The sequence below is a fragment of the Dromiciops gliroides genome, chromosome 1 (assembly GCF_019393635.1).
Source record: "Dromiciops gliroides isolate mDroGli1 chromosome 1, mDroGli1.pri, whole genome shotgun sequence".
NCBI lineage: Eukaryota > Metazoa > Chordata > Mammalia > Microbiotheria > Microbiotheriidae > Dromiciops > Dromiciops gliroides.
Window position 1 is genome coordinate 623,187,592 of NC_057861.1, and position 16,557 is coordinate 623,204,148.

The window sequence follows — 16,557 nt, forward strand, 5'->3', positions numbered from 1 at the left end:
AAAGCAGAGATTACCTCTGGGGGGGTAGTATTCTGGGACTACAGCATCAGGTCTGCCTGTGAACAGTATGTTCTGTCCCCTACCCTCCCACCAAAACCCCACATATAAATCAGATGGAGGCCAGTTATAAAACACTTCCTTTATTCCTGTTTATCGGTAGAGTTGGAAGCTGGTGCTGCTGGGTCCAGACAACTAGATGACCGGATAGCTGGGCTCCTAGCCAAGGAGGGGAAATTGAAGTCTTTGGGCCAAAGGTATTATCCTTTGCCTAAAAGCTGGTGATAGATCTGGGCAGAAGTAGGAATTGGGGCTAGATGTATTTGAGGTATCTAAGACTTTGTTTTAAGGAGAGGCTAGGTGCTTCTTTTTTTTTTTTTAACTTTCCATGGGGACTGTGGCTAGAAGTGGTAGATCCACTGTTAAAACTCAGAAGAGTATGCAATTAGTGAGAAGACTTGGGAGATCCCGGCTCTTGGGGAAGGGGGAGGGAGCGGTCTAGGATGTTTCAGGTAAGTCACTTAACCTCTCTGGGTTTGTTTTCTCTAAAAAATGGGGAAAATACTTGCCCCCTCTCATGAGGTTGCATGGGATTGTGTAAGAGCACTTCCGCTCTGAAATCACAAAGCTCTGGTAAAGGTCTAAAGGATCATAAAGGGAAGAGTGGGGCAGGTGATTGAAACTAAGCCCAGTTAAGGGGTTTAGACTTTAGAATGGGGGGGAGGGGAGCAGCTAGGTGGCACAGTGGATAAAGCACCGGGCTTGGATTCAGGAGGACCTGAGTTCAAATCTGGTCTCAGACACTTGACACTTATTAGCTGTGTGACCCTGGGCAAGTCACTTAACCCTCATTGCCCCGCCCAAAACAAAATGTCTGGTGGGGTTTGGAATGAGGAAGCAGGGGCTTTATTTGGATGTCTGAGGTTTAATTTGTTCCTGTTGGATTCTGGGAGGGTAAACAGCTTTGGGAGTGGAGGGTAGATCTGAGTCTTAATGGACTGGTGAAACAAAGGAGTTCTAGTCAGGGCCCATTCCCAGTTACATCTCACTTAGACATTTGAGATAGGATTGGTCTTTTTATGCAGATGAAGCCAATATTGGAAGAAATAACAATGACAATACAGTAAAGCAGGGATTTCTATCCAAATTAGGATGTAGTTTACAAATAGGATATAAAGACATAGGATTTCCTTTGGGGTTAATGAAACATGGGAGAAAGTTCTTAAGATTGAAACGGTCCATTGGTTTAGGCTTTAGAGCTAAAGTTAGGGTAAGCCAAGTCCAACACTGGAGCCAGGATTACCTCTGGCCAAAGAATAGGGTTAGATGCCCTTTCAGTCCTAGTTGAGATGAATCGGGATATCCATGTCTCACACATAATCCCGTTTATCCAGACCAGAGGCCCCTGATCTTGAGGCAGCAGAGTAGCCCAGCTGAGGCCCCCTAGGCCGGTCGAGCTGAGGTGGAGGACAGGTGCAACATAACAGTCCTCCCCCTAACATCAGCAGGGCAGCAGCTGCCCAACCCAGATAAAGTGAAGCCCCCAACTCCCTCTTCAGAGCTTCAGCCACCAGGGGGTTGTAGAAGTCCTGGATGATGGCATGGGCTGTCCAGCACACGGGGATCAGGACCAAGATCCCAGAGATGAGGAAGATGATGCCCGAGGTCAGCACAATTCTTGCCTTGGCCACCTCATCTTCCACACATGTGGTACACTGGGCTCCAGTGATAGCCACCAGCAGACCCAGCAAAGCAAGCATCAGGGCAATGACAGAGAGAGCCCGGGCTGCCTGTAGGTCCTGGGGAAGGGCCAGGAGGGAGTCATACACCTTGCATTGCATCTGGCCAGTGCTCTGGACCACACAGGACATCCACAGGCCTTCCCACACCACCTGGGCCACCACGATGCTGTTGCCAATGAAGGCTGTGACCTTCCACAGAGGCAGGGCACAGGATACTAGGGTCCCCAGCCAGCCCAACACCACTAGAGTCAGGCCCAGGAGTTCCAGCCCAGTTGAAGCCATCTTCCCTCAGGTCTTCTCAATCTTTATGGCCCTTGGTTGAACTTGGGAGAAAGGGATCAGAAAGCTTCCAGTGCAATCTAGGCTCTTAGTACCCAATGGGAAAGGAATAGAGGGCTCACTTACATCAATGATCCCCTTGTCCGAGACTGGGCTACTTCCTTCCCCAGTGACAGATCTTGGTAGGATCCCTTCTCAGTCTTTGCTGCTCTTTTTCTTCTAGAATATAAGAAACATCTCCATTTGGACTAGATCCTTCACAGTTGATTGCTGCTCCCTGTATCTGGTCAACCACCTTTTCCCCTACCTGAAAGATCCTGATCACTCCCACTACAAAGGTCCAGTAGAATAAGGTCTTTGTAGTTGCTGCTGCTCCTGTTGGCTTTCCCAGAAGCTGTCCAATGTCCGATTTCTGTTTCCGACTTTGTTCTTAGCTCCCGGGCTTAGTCTATGTTTTTGCTCCAGATGAGTGGGGAGGTTTCTGACGATCGTTCTCTGTAGCGTGTTTGGGAGTGGGGCTGGGGATCAGATAGCTCTCCCCTTAGATCTGCTCTCAAGCCAGGGTGCTCCTTGTTTAGGTGACTCTCTCCCCAGGATTTCACTTCAAGTTTCTGGAGTTGGAAGGGCAAGGGCAGGGGTGGTTATAGGACTGGAGCTAGGGGAGGAGTGAAGCGGGAGTCTGAGAGCTGGTGATTGGGGGAACCACAGCAACAAGGAGGAGGCGGCCATGGGGTGGGGGGAGGTGGAGCTGGGGGTGCCCAGAGGACTGTTGTGTGGGTTCTAGGGCCATTGTGGAGGTGGGGGGGGCTAAAGGGGTAAGATGCAATGACAATAGAGGAAATAAAAGGGAAAGTAATAAGCAGAGAACCACCAAATAACAAAGCTATGTAGAAAAAGCTAGTTGGAAGAATAAATAATCAGGGATGATGATATTATCCCGGGTTCCCTTGAGTTGGGGAAGCAGGGCACATATTGCAATAGGCCAAATGACTTGAATCCCAACTCTAAACTCTGACCTCTACATTTCCCCTAATTTCAGTTCCTTGACAACTTGTCCAGTGTCTCCTGAAACTTGCACCCCTCCCTATCCCTCTTCACTCTGCTGACCCCCTCCTACCTTCTGTAATTGTCCCTCCATTTCACAGCAGGTCTGCTCCCCTACCCCCAGTATCTGTCTCCTCTGTTCCCACACCCTCTCCCCCCCTCCTAGTTTCTGTTTCCCTCCACCCCACAGGACCTAGGGAATCTGATCTGTCTCAGTCTCAGCTCAAGGGCTCTTGCATCTCCCGGGGGAGGGGCCCTGCCTGCCCTGTTCCCCAGGCAACAGGTGTGTGGCGCCAGGCTCAGGTGGCATTACCAAGGCAACGGCCCAGAAAGCCTGCCCCCCCTCCACCTGCAGCTCAGGTGTGCCTCCCCACCCCCTTAGTTGAAACTGGGGAGCTGAACTGTGGGCAGCTTTCATCCAGGGTCTCTGGCACCCCAACCTCCTCCCTCACCAGGGAGACAAAGAGTCTGTTGTAGAGATAGGGGAAAGGAGGGGACTAGGACAAAGGGGCCTGTGAAGAAGCCCATGAGGGGGTGGGGCAGTCCTGTAGTGGAGAAAGGGATGTCGTGGGGGAGGGTCTCCCATCTCTGTGTGACCCAACCCAACATGGGGTCCCAAGAAGCAGCTCTGCCCTAAGACTGTGTCTTGGTCCCCTAAGGGAAGTAAGCTCCTCCTCTGCTTTCCCCAGATGGCCTCAAATAAACTTGTTTGTTACAAAGGCCATCAGAAGTGTCAGACTTAGAGAAAGGAGCCCAATGAGAGAACCAGGTTGGTGCAGGGAAAAGCAGCAGCTCCAGTGAAATGTCTCAGAGACTCAGAGGCAGTTCTGGGGCAGACCAGAAAGGCCTAAGCGAAGCTTGTTCCTGTTACACCATTCTCAACCAAATCTTTAGAGAGATATCAAGATCTGAGTTCAAATGGTTGTAGGAAAACAGACAAGTCAAGAAATCTCTGAGCCTGAGTTAGTTTGCCAATAAAATGATGATGATGGTACCTGTAGTAATACCTTAGAGGGTTTTGTGAAGGTCAAGAGATAACGCAAACTTTAGTGTTACATATGGAGGTAGCTAATAATCCTCTTTTCCTTGACCCTAATTCAATTCTTCATTCTTCCTCCAGGGTCCTCACTACCCCATGTCATCTTTCCCTTCCATCTTTCAAATCCCTCCTTGATACCTGGTACCTTATAGTCCCTTTTCCTACAAGACTACTAAGGATGACCCAGATACTCTTTTTTTTTTTTTTTTTTTGCAGGGCAATGAGGGTTAAGTGACTTGCCCAGGGTCACACAGCTAGTAAGCCCAGATACTCTTAGGATTTAGAACCCTACCCTCATAGGAAGGAAAGCCCTTCATTTAATAGATGAGACACAGATTCCTCTTCTGCTATAGGTTGGCTGAGATGGCCTCTGCAAGCCCTTCCTTTTCCCCAGAGTTTGTGATAACTGAGGAGGCTCAGAGAGTCATTGACCCTGCCCTAAGATAACACAGGTAGTGAGTAGCGGAGATGGAATTTCTAGACAGGTTCTCTGGCTCAAAGCCTCAGCCTTCTCTATTGTACCATGATGCCTCCTCCCAAGAGCCAGTCATCTGTGACCTGGCTGAAAGGGCCTTCTGATAAAAGTGACAAAAGGGTTGAAAGAAAGTTCTTAGGGGGAAAAATAGCTCATCTGGGAGTGGGGAAGCTGAAGAAAACAAAAGAGAGGGAAGACTCCGGGGTCTGGACAGTTTGCCCGAAAAATCACTTGACTAAGTAAGTCAGGGGAACTGTGTTCTAGTGCTAACTTTGTCATATACTAGTTGTGGAATGGTTTGAGAAGTTGTGGAATTGCTTTCAAATTTTCTCATCCACAAAATGGGAATTAGAATATAAGAGCTCCAAAAAAAATTAAAAAAAATAATATAGAGCTTAGAGGGCTCTTAAAACATAGGCTCCTGTGGCAGCTAGGTGACGCAGTGGATAAAGCATCAGCCCTGGATTCAGGAGTACCTGAGTTCAAATCCAGCCTCAGACACTTAACACTTACTAGCTGTGTGACCCTGGGCAAGTCACTTAACCCTCATTGCCCTAAAAAAAACAGACAAAAAAAACATAGGCTCCTGTAACTAGAAGGAATTCTAGGACAGAGCCTCATAAATCTGGAGCTATAAGGGACCTTGAGAAACTCTAGTTTAGCCTAATTTTATAGATGAGGAAACTGAAGCTGCCAGGGAAATGAAGTGACTTGCCTGGAGCCTATGAGTTCAGGGCTCTTTTCATTACACCATATTGCCTCTGCAATAGATGTCAGAGCTGGAAGAAACAACCACACACAGAAGAAAGGACATCAGATCATCTTCATAATTTCTTTCTTTTATGCCCGATAGGGATAGGATAAAGTAAGTGACCTACAACACCATTCTGAGGCTGCATTATATATACAGATCTACTATTCTAACTTCACTCATAGGCCAAAGGAATAGAGGGTTCAGTTCCAACAAAAATGTATCAAAGTGGACTGGGGGCATCACTTCCTGGGACTTAGGGAGGGGTGTCACACAATAGGAGAAGTAATAAGAAGCTGTTTAATCTTTGGGATGTCTCTCTGAAATGAACAGGGCCCCATCTAACTGCCTAGTGAGGAGCTTGGAGACTAGATAGTGAGAATGACCTTTGGAGAGGCAGACAATGGAATTTTCTACCTTTCTCCAAGGGGAATCAGGAATCTTGTCCCACTGGTTTGTGCAACTCCAGGTAAAAGGCTCCATTGCCTGGTTGATCTAGGAGACAGCCTAGTGACCCTTGTAAATACTCCCCTTCCCCCACCCTGCTCAAGTCTTGAAACCTTCAGCCAAGAAGCTGCATGAAGGCAATTGGACTCAACCAACTTGTTTCTCTCTCCTGCTGGGTGTTTGCAGGGGTGAGTTATTGCCCTGTCAACTGGTCAGGATGAATCTTCTATTTCTGAGGTACCACCTTCTTTTCCTAAATGGTCCTATCTGCTCAACTGTAGTATCAAAATATTTTGCCAACTAACTTGTAGAAAAGAAAGCTATCTGTTGGAGAGTTACTTGAGACGGGACTGAAATTGCCTAGTGGCTTCTAAGTTGGGAACTCAGTGCTCCCATGGTCCTCTGATAAGTAATCTTCATATAGCACCTATAGGCTTCTTTCTTCTCCTTGGGCTAGATCTCTGGATCTCAGGGACCATCATCTAGTGTAACCCACTTCATCAACAACTGAGGAAACTAAGTCCCAGAAGGGTTAAGTGATTTGTCCAAGCAGCCCAACCAGAATTTGAATCCAGATCTTCTTAATCCCTAAAATAGCTCACTTCTCTAAATTCTATCATCCTAAAAAATAGACCGATGTCAAAAAATGTAATGGGGCAAAACAAGGCTTGGACATAGATGAAAATATTGAAATGTGATATTCCATTAAAGCTTATTCACTGAGGGTCCTATTGTGGAAATGATGCTGTTTTTTGTTTTGTTTCAAAGACTACACTAGGGCTTCTTAAACTTTTTCCACTGCGAACCCTTTTTTTGCCCGAGAAATGTTTTACACAATACCAGGTATACAGGAATATAAAATAGGTATACATAAACTTTCACTGTTGCCAAGTTTTTCGAGACAGTTTAAGAAGCTTTGGAATATACCAACAGAGCAGAAACTCCAGCAGGTGCTGGCAAAGTAGTAAGGCTTTCAGGGAATATCCACGCTAAAGAAATCACTCATCTTTAAAAGTATTAAAGTATAAACCACAATCAATATTCCACCCTATGAGGACAGGGAATCTTTTATTTTCCTGCAAGATGGTCTTTCATTGAAAGTGAAGTTACTCTCCACTTGTATTTCAGTTTCCTTCTTTCTTCTCCCCTTGGCAAGAAGTCCACCTACCTCCAGCCCAAAGCCCCTAGAGAAAGGAGGGAGTAAGAGCGGTGGTGAGAGGAGAATAAGAACTGACATTTCTAGAGCACTTGATGGTTATGGAGCACTCCAAACACGTTACCTCATTTAATTCTCACTACAACCCAAAGAGTGGGGAGTGCAAGTGTTGTTCCCCTCCCACTTTTAAGCAGACGTGGAAGCTATAGCCTGGAGGTCATCAAGCTAAATAGGGGGAAGGAATAAAGCTGTGTAAAGTACCTATTAAGGCTGGGCACTGTGTAAGCTCTTCAAACAAACATCTTATTTGATCTTCACTACAACCCAGAGAAGTAGATGAGGTTATTCTCATGTGAAGTTATTTACCCAGGGTCACAGAACTAGTAATTATGTGTCTGAGACTGGATTTGAATTCTGGTCTTTTTTACTGGACTTTGGTTCCTATCCACTGTGGTTCAGAAAACTGGAATCTAGATCTCCAGACTCCAAGCTCAGTATTCTTCAAACTAAACCTTAAGGCTGGTAGACTGGGGGGGGGGGGGACTAAACTAAACTGCTGGAAATTAGACCATTTGGATTGGTGGAGTAGGAAGTAAGATTTGTAGTCAATACTTAGTGGTAGGTGCAATGGAAAGGAATGGAATGGTGCTATAAGGCAATCCAGAGCAGACTGGCCTAGCCTTTTTCTGCCCCATCCCATACAATACTTAAGACGGAAAGAAAATACTAGGGCTTGGGGGTGGGTTAGTATTTCAGTATTTCCCTCCTTACAAAGGCAAACCACCAGAAGGGGTTCTGGGTGTAAAAGGGTTAAACCAGAAACTGGAGTCTGGGGACTGAGGAATGGGACGGAGACAAAGGGGAAGGCTAGAGGATGGAATGCAATTGATATGGTGGGGGTGGGAGCCACCCTCAGACCAGTTACCATTTCAATGGCTCATTAACACTTATGCTAAGGCTGGTGGAGGTCCCCAACCCCCTATCCGGTCTCAGACTCACCAAAGAGAAGAATTGGGGAGGGGACCCCTTTTTTTAGTAACTTTACCTAAGGGAGGAAACTAAGGCACCTGTAGGGCTACTGGGCCTTGCTTTGCCTACTGGTAACAAGTTCCTTCCATTGACATAGGCTTAGATTCTTTCTAGTGGGTTTGTTCATATCTGGAATAGTACAAGAAGCAGAAGGCTAAGTCCGGCTAGAAAGATAAGAATTCTGGTTAGGGCTGGGTTCCTCATTTTGAAGAAGGAGAAAGAAGATCAGAAAGAGCCTTAGGAAGAAATTGTTGTCAAACAAATTCTGAGGCCCCCAAGTGGAAATGAAATCTGTAGGTCTCAACTTCAGTCTTTACTTTCAGATGAGACTTGTAGGAAAGAACAGATAGGAGCTTCCGGGGTTAACAGGGCTCTTTCATATTCAGGCCACCCAATTTGCCATTCCCACCTGCAACAAAAACCTACCAGCCTTCAAAACATGCCAGCCCAGTTCTTCCAATAAATTTCTAAGTGATTCTTTCTGACTCAAAGAATTCCATACACCTATCTCCACAATGTCTCATCTTCTACTGTGGTGGCTCTCCCAGGTATCCTAATTTACTAAGCCTAGAGCAAACAATGTTTAAGATGAAGCTGCGGGGCAGCTAGGTGGCTCAGTGGATAAGGCACTGGCCCTGGATTCAGGAGGACCTGAGTTCAAATCCAGCCTCAGACCCTTGACATTAGCTGTATGACCCTGGGCGAGTCACTTAACCCCAACTGCCTCACCCAAAAAAAAAGCAAAGAAAGAAAAAGAAACACAGCTGGGACTAGGGGACAACAAGCTGGACATGGGGGCAACTCCAACTTGCTATGTAGGGGTGGGGAGCAAAGACATTTATTAAGACGAGTTTTTCAATGACAGAAAACTCTGCTCGCCATGAAATGTCTCTTGTGATTTACCAAGTTGTAGTAACAAATTAAATTCAAACATGTATTAAGTGCTTATTTTGTGCTGTCCCTGATTGGACAATATAACACCCTTCAGACGTTACCAGGCTCAAACAAGCCTGGTATTAGTTTTACTTCTAAACAATCTAAAGGAAAGGCTGCCTGTGGATAAAAACAACACTTTATTCAGTTGTAGATTTTCAACATTAAAAACAGAAATTTTTATAATTTGGGTTGCTCCGGGGTGGAAAGGGAAATAGATATGACCAGGGGTGGGGGACACATTTGCTGAGCCTGTCTTGATTATAAACTTGTCACAGGCAAAACTGTGCCATGGAACTTAATACTGCGGACTTTAAATAAATACTGTTTAACCTTTAACTCTAAACCTGGATAGAACACTGAGATTCTTAGGCAGGATATCAGTATTATCAGTTTCAGACCAATCAATTTTTGAAGGGTTTAAGGAGACTGTGATCTAATTATCAAGTTTATGAATTACCTAAGACTGTATTTTCCTTCTTCCACTCAGTTCATTTCACCAACACTGCCTTGCCTTAGGGTGGCTCAGAAAAAGAGTAGGCTGATTCCCTCAAATTCTTCACTGAAAAGGTTTTCAGTTGGTCTGACCTTTGACCTCAGTCCTTCCCTTCCCAGTTCCACCTCTTCACCTGACCTCCGGGTTAACTAGTAAACTCCCCTGCTGGATTATGCAAACCTGCCCAACTCTCCAGTTTTGTTCCAAGAGCTAGGAACTAAGAGGCTGGTTTCACATTTGTCTGAATTTCTGTTCTATGCCACTTGGAGCAGGAAATCAGACCCAACTACTGAAGGTGGGGTAGACACAGAGACAAGAAATGGATAAGACAGTCCCAACTTTCTGGATATGTGCAGCTGCTGCTCAGAATTTCTGGCTCAAGGTGAGGTATAAAGCTTCACTAAGGCCAGGGGTCTGGAGGAAAGAAGTCAATGGGCAGCATCTTCTTAAGAAGGAGAGAATCTGGAATGGAACAAATAACTCAGGACCACCAGGCAGATGGTCAGCTGCCATCCCCAGTTAGGAGATGGAAACCAACCAGGGATTCTGAACTTCTAGATCTTCTGGCTCAGTCACACCAGAGGCGGCATCTTTTTCTTCCAGAGAAGCCAAACTTCTGAGTGGTCATTTGGTCTGGAATCATCTGAGGAATAAGGAAAATGTGTTTATAATACTTTGGAGATAAGCTGGAAGGGAGAAAAGGAGAGGACTCTTCTAGACTCACCTTTTAGGACATGAGGTACCTATAGCAGTCAGCTGCCACACAGCAGGAAGACAAGCTCACCCCTCTTGTATATGTTACTCCTGTAAATATAATAATAATAATAATAACAATAATAATAAATCCTTTAACACTACAACCTTGTTGGGTCAGATTCTATGGGTCATTAGGCCTTCTAAATGTTTTTCACCCAACATCTAACTTCAAGAATATAACACAGATGATGGCACTTAAAAAAAAAATTTTTAGTGACATTAAAATATCATCTGAGGGGGCAGCTAGGTGGTGCAGTGGATAAAGCACTGGCCCTGGATTCAGAAGGACCTGAGTTCAAATTTGGCCTCAGACACTTGACACTTACTAGCTGTGTGACCCTGCACAAGTCCCTTAAGCCTCATTGTCTAGCCAAAAAAAGAATCCAAAAAATGTCATTTGAAAATAATTCTATAGCTTTCTTATTCCTTCCTCAAGGTATATGCTATAAGCCCTAAGAACCTGGGCTCTATCCATTAACAAATCTGCCTCTATGAGGTGGCAATGACACCTGTCACATAAATTTGCAATCCATAAAATGGTGTATGATAATGAAAAAAAAATTAATTAAAACACTATGATAGTAAAAATATCTATTTCACTTCTTTCTTCCATAATACCTACATTCAGAGAGTCCCCAAACCCAGGTTCTGGCTAGTTTCACAGAACCACAGAATTTCAAAGTTAGGAGGGATCTTAGAGTAATCCAATTTGAACAACAATCCCGGAAACCAAAAATACTAAACAACTAGTCGCCCAGCCTTTGTTTGAAGATGCCTCTAAGAACCTTAAGAGCTGGCGTTTATTTAGCACTTTAAAGTTTGTAAAGTACTGTGCAAATATGATATCATTTGATCCCCATCACAGCCCAGGGAGGGAAGTGCTTGTCATACCCCCATTTTACAGATGAGGAAACCCAGGCAGAATTGGATGGAGTGACAGTTGAGTAATGTCTTGAGGCCACATTTGAACTAGATTTTCCTGACTTCAAGTTCATCCGTCTATCCACTATGCCACCTATCTGCTTCTCATTGAATGGGGGGTGGGGGGGAGGCAGGATGGAGGGAGGAGGCAACCAATTCTACTTTTAGAGAGCTCTATTTGCCAGGAACCTACTCCTCAAATCAAGCCTATATCTGCTTCTCAGTGATTTATACCCACTGCTTACTGCGGTTACAGGGCCACTGCTAGGGTCAAGCTGAAAAAGTTTTAATTCTTCCAACTAAGGGAAAGAAACCCTTTACATTCTTTTTGTTTTGCGAGGCAATGAGGGTTAAATGACTTCCCAAGGTCACACAGCTAGTGTCAAGTGTCTGAGGTCAAATTTGAACTCAGGTCCTCCTGAATCCAGTGCCAGTGCTTTATCCACTGTCACCTAGCTGCCCCAGCCCTTTACATTCTTGAAGACAGTGATCATGATCCCCCTAAGTCAGTTCCTTCAACTGCTCTTCATGATCCTGAACCCCTTTACCACCTTAGGTTAGGTTATCAACACCCTTCCTAAAATGTGATCTGATCAGAGAAGATCACAGTGGGACCTGGACAGGACAGCCCTTCATACAACTTAGGATCATAGTTGCAGTTTTCCATTCCATAGCAAAATATTGACTTCTAGGGTTTTTGGTGTACTGCTACCTCCAGATCTTTGTTTTGTTTTGCAGGGCAATGAGGGTTAAGTGACTTGCCCAGGGTCACACAGCTAGTAAGTGTCAAGTGCCTGAGGCCAGATTTGAACTCAGGTACTCCTGAATCCAGGGCTGGTGCTTTACCACTGCGCCATCTAGCTGCCCCCACCTCCAGATCTTTTAAAGAGTAAACTACTCCCTTTTAAATATTGTTATCTTAGACTTGGCCCAATGTTGTTGCTTGTTGGTAACTTTTTAAATAGGGATACAACATTCAATAACTTCAACAGCACAGGGCCAGGCAGTTTCTGTGGCCAGGCCTGCCATTAGAACTCTCTTTGCAAACTGACTCCTCTGGGTACAGTTTTTCATCACTTCTAAATCCACTAAACTGAACTGTCTAGGTTGGTGGTGTCAAATTCAAATACAAATGGATCCCAGATGCCACATATTGACTTAGAAAACCACAAATTGACATTATCTATGTTTTATGGTATTTTAATTTATTTTGTTACACATTTCCCATTTCCCATTTTAATCTAGTTCAGGCCCCAGCTGGGAGTTTTGAGGGACACAAATTAGACTCCTCTGGTCTAATTCACCTTGTTTAACTCACCTCAAACCATTTGGGTTCAGAAGAATAAAGATAAAAAGTATCAGAGACTCTACCAATACTTTGCTAAAATCTAGGTAAAGTATACCTAAGGTATTCTTTGATGTACTACTAGTCCAGTGATGGTACTGAGCAGTGTTGGCTTTCTGATCAATTTGTGCTTTTCTAGATAATTCACTATTCCTTTCTAGAGTTTACATCACGAACAAGGGACAAATTTACCAATATATTTTTCAGCATCCCTTCACCTTCCCCTTTTTTGAAAATCAGTATGTTTGTCCTTCTTTTATTCAGTGAACTTAGAACTTGTTAGATTAGAAAGGGCCGTAGTCTAATACTCTTCCCCACAGAGGCTAAAACTCCTCCCCATACAAATACTCCTCCCTACAGACAACATTTTGTGCAGAATCAAAGAATCTGAGTTGGAGGTTATCTCAGAGATCACCTGGTTCAATTTATCTTTCCTGCTTAATTTCGAATAACTCCCTCCCCTTAACATAGAGACTGTTTTGTCTTAATATGCTCAGAGCCCAGCACATAGTAAGGACTTGACAAATAATGGGTAATTTGACTCAAACCCCTTCCTGAAGCATGAATCTCTTCTGGGAAATCCAGAAAGAAAAGTCACCCAGCCTCTGCTTTAAGGCCATACTGCCCAGTCCACTTTGGGCCAGTCTTAATCTGTTTCTGGGGCACTAGCACTAGAACAACTTCTGCCCTTAAGAATTAAGCAAAACAATTCTATTCCCTCTTCCACAAGAAAACTTGAAGACAGAGATCATAGCCCCTACAAGTGTCTTCTCTTGAAGCTTAGGCATTTAGATTCTTTTAACCAATCCTTATATGGAATAGTTTTGCATCTCACTGGCCTGGATGCCCTCTTCTGGCACACTCCAGCTTGTCAACACTCCCCTTAAAAAGGTGTTACCCCAAACTGAACACAATACTCGTGGTATAGGCTACTTAGTACAGAATGCATTGAGACAATAATAACTCATAATCACACAGCAGTTTAAGGGTTACAATGCAGTTTCCTTATCAGGATAAATGAGAAAACTGAAGCTTGCACAGGGTAGTAAAGGCCCTTGTTCAAGGTTCTGTACAGCTAATAAATAAAGGGTCAGAACCAATGTTTAAACCCAGGTCTCCCCAGTTCTAGATAGCAAATGTTTCCTTTGGGTAACCTGTCTTTCAATTCTATGTCTGACTTAGTTCATTTTCTGGACACCATGATTCTATTTCCTGTAGGTGACAATCATAGTGCTGATTCATATTGAACCTGCTAAAGAAGCCTGCTAAAATTCTCACATTAATTGTCTATCCACCTCTCTCCCATCCTTTCCTGGTATATTTGGATTTCTTTTTGAACCCAGCGCAACCTTGCATTTATTTAAAATTTCATTTTATTGTATTAGCTTTGGCCCATAAAGCATGCTGGGTATGTTTGGATTCTAACTCAATAAGGCATGTGTTAAATATTCTTGTCTTTGGGTCACAGAGAAGCGGAGTTTAAGGCATTTGCTGTGATGGTTATTCACAGCTATAGAGTGGAAATGCCAGAACTAAAACCCAGAACTGCTCATTAACAATTCTGTCATTTCAAATTCCAGGAAGCCACAACTTTTCTCAACCAAGAAGACAAGCCTTTGTAAGAGACAAAGAGGAAAGACAAAGACCAGAAAGTAAACTCACCCACCTGCTGTGTCTCTTCCCCAGAAGTTGGGGTCTACCCCTCTGGGAGACACAGAGGTCATAGGCAGAGGCCAGCGAGACGCTGGAAGCGAAGGAGCAAGCCACCAGTCTGCAACACAGGACTGAGGGGCTGATCTTTTGAAGCCATCAAAGGGCTACTTAGTGAGCACCACTCGTCCAGGATGTCTGCAAGACAAGGCCAATGGTACCCAGGGTTCAATTGGAGTGGGGCGGGCAGAAGCTCCAGGTGGCTCAGGGACTATTTTTATGCAGAGCCACCCGCTCAGGCCAGGAGCTGGGCGGAGACAGGAAGAAGTGGGGCTGTGGGAGGGACGGAGTGGGGTCGCTGGGGAAGGCGGGCAGCGGGTGGTGGTCCGCGGGGTGGGCGGCCACGGGGAAGGGCTCCTGGGGCAGGCGCGGGAGCGCCGGACAGGTGGCGGGCGGCGGGGCGAGGAGGCGTAGAAAAGTGGGTCGGGTGGGCAACGGGGGCAGCAGCTGCGCGGGGGGTTCGGCCAGGGGCCCCGGCCGTGGGGGACGCGCCGCCAGCCGGGGCCCCTCGGAGGCCAGGGGCAGCGGGGGCAGCGGCAAGTGGGAGGGAGCGGCCAGGGGCCCGCGGGGCAAGCGGGGCAGGTCAGACAGTGCCGGCGGGGGAGGCAGGGGAAGCACGGACGCCTCCGCAGGCAGTGGGGGCAGCGCCACGTAGGCGCCGGGGGGGCCGCGGGGTGACAGAGGCGATGGCCGCACCGGCAGCTCGGGCAGCAGCGGCCGCTCGGCCAGTGACGAGGCCGCCGGCGGCCCGGGGGATAAGCCCGGGGGTAGGCCCGGCAGCGGCAGGTGTGGAAGCGGCAGTGGCGGGTCGGGAAGAGGCAGAGAGAGCCGGGGCCGGGACAGCCGCGGGTGGGGGTGGGAGCGGGAGCGGGAGCGGGGAAGCAGCGCGGCCAGGGTCTCCGTGCCCGCGGCCGGGCGAGGAGGGGCGCAGACCCGAGACTTAGGGAGGCCGAACGCGCGCGCCCAAGCACACGGCCACGCACGCGCCTGCCGCCTCTTCCCCGCCCCCTCGAGTCTTAGCCAATCGGGGCGCAAACCTCCCCATGCCACGTGTCCAGGAGCCAATGATGGACAGGCTGCCAAGGACGGCCCTGGGCTACGCGATCGGAGTCATGGCAACTACCCCAGCCGTCCCAAACCGCCGCAGCCAGTAAAAAGTAGAGCGTGCGTATAGCTCCTCCCACTTACCATCCTGCCCCGCCCCTTAATTTATTGAGTTAACTGCTTTAGAGCTTCTCAGACCTGGACCAGAGAGGTTGAGTGAATTGTGGGTTCTCTTCCTTCTTGCTCATCCGATCTTTCTTGGTCTTTGAAGAATCAGCATTTAATTCCTGCCTCTTTATGCAAGGGTTGGGTTCTGTTCTCCATCCAATCATTTGCCAAGTCAGGTAGAAGAACCCACTTCCTCTACTCACACCACCACCATCACCACCATCTTTGTTCAGACCATCATCACTTCTCACCTGGACTAGAGGAGTCCTATATATGCCTCAGTAAATGCCTGTGGATTGGTTACCCAGGGTTACACAGGAAACAATTATAGCAAGCTTTGAATCTTAAGTCCTATGATTCAAAGCCAACATTCTTTCTACTTTATTATAATCACCTGTTATTCAGTTCAATAAGCTATACCCAAGGCCTTGTGTTGCTGGGCACCGAAAAGGAGTGGATACAAAGATGAAATAAAGCACAGTATAAGTTCATTGGATTTAGCTAAGTAGCTCAGTGGATAGAGCACTGGGCCTGGAGTCAAGAAGACCTGAATTCAAATCCAGCCTCAGACTGTGTGAACCTGGGCAAGTCACTTAACCTGTTTGCTTAATCCATTGGAGATGGAAATGGCAAACCACTCTAGTATCTTTGCCAAGAAAACCCTGTGGACAGTATTGGTGTGCTGTGGTCCACGGGGTCACAAGGAGTTGAACAGAACAGAACAACAAGGAAACTTAGAGCTTACCTAGCCCAACTTCCTCATTGTACAAATGAGGAAGGTGAGTGCTAAAGAGGAGTAAATGTTATCTTTCCAGGAGAACATGAGCTCCTTGAGTTCCATTTGGGTGACTGTTTTTCAGTTTGTCTTTGGATGTTCTGGGCCTAGCACAGGCCAAGCACTTAACAAGATATTTGAAGTGAAATGAAGTGACCTCCCACCTCTTAAAGAGTTTGCTGTCTGATAATGGGGATAAAACTTATTGTGGTTAAGTTCCTCATAGTTATGGAATAAAATAAAGTATAAGGTTAAATGAGACCATCAACAATAGGGCGATGAAATATTATAAGAAGAGAGATCAATTAAATTGGGGTTATCAAGGAAGGCTTCATGTAGGAAGTGATCTTGAGCCTTAATTTCATCATCAAAAGGGCCCTGGATTTGAAGTTAGAAAACCAAATTCTGCCTCTGCCATTTACTGCCTCTGTAACCTTGGGGAAGTTACCA

General features: G+C 46.1%; 1 protein-coding gene across 2 annotated transcripts; it reads right to left on the reverse strand.

The window, feature by feature from the left end:
• Positions 1-124: 124 nt before the first annotated feature.
• On the reverse strand, positions 125-14,317 carry CLDN9 (claudin 9). 2 transcript variants are annotated; one of them, XM_043976466.1, is made up of 5 exons: positions 14,077-14,317; positions 10,113-10,192; positions 9,927-10,031; positions 2,326-2,629; positions 125-2,237 (listed from the first exon to the last, which is right to left on the reverse strand). In XM_043976466.1, exon 5 carries the CDS (start codon positions 2,019-2,021, stop codon positions 1,368-1,370), a length of 654 nt encoding a protein of 217 aa, XP_043832401.1. In that variant the 5' UTR covers positions 2,022-2,237; positions 2,326-2,629; positions 9,927-10,031; positions 10,113-10,192; positions 14,077-14,317; the 3' UTR covers positions 125-1,367. The 2 variants fall into 2 exon arrangements, with proteins under 2 accessions (XP_043832401.1, XP_043832402.1); XM_043976467.1 differs by having other exon boundaries at positions 125-2,629; positions 14,073-14,317.
• Between the last annotated feature and the right edge of the window lie 2,240 nt (positions 14,318-16,557).

Coding starts and splice junctions, on each gene's coding strand:
- CLDN9 (XM_043976466.1), bottom strand. CDS start 2,021: ATGGCTTCAACTGGGCTGGAACTCCTGGGCCTGACTCTAGTGGTGTTG.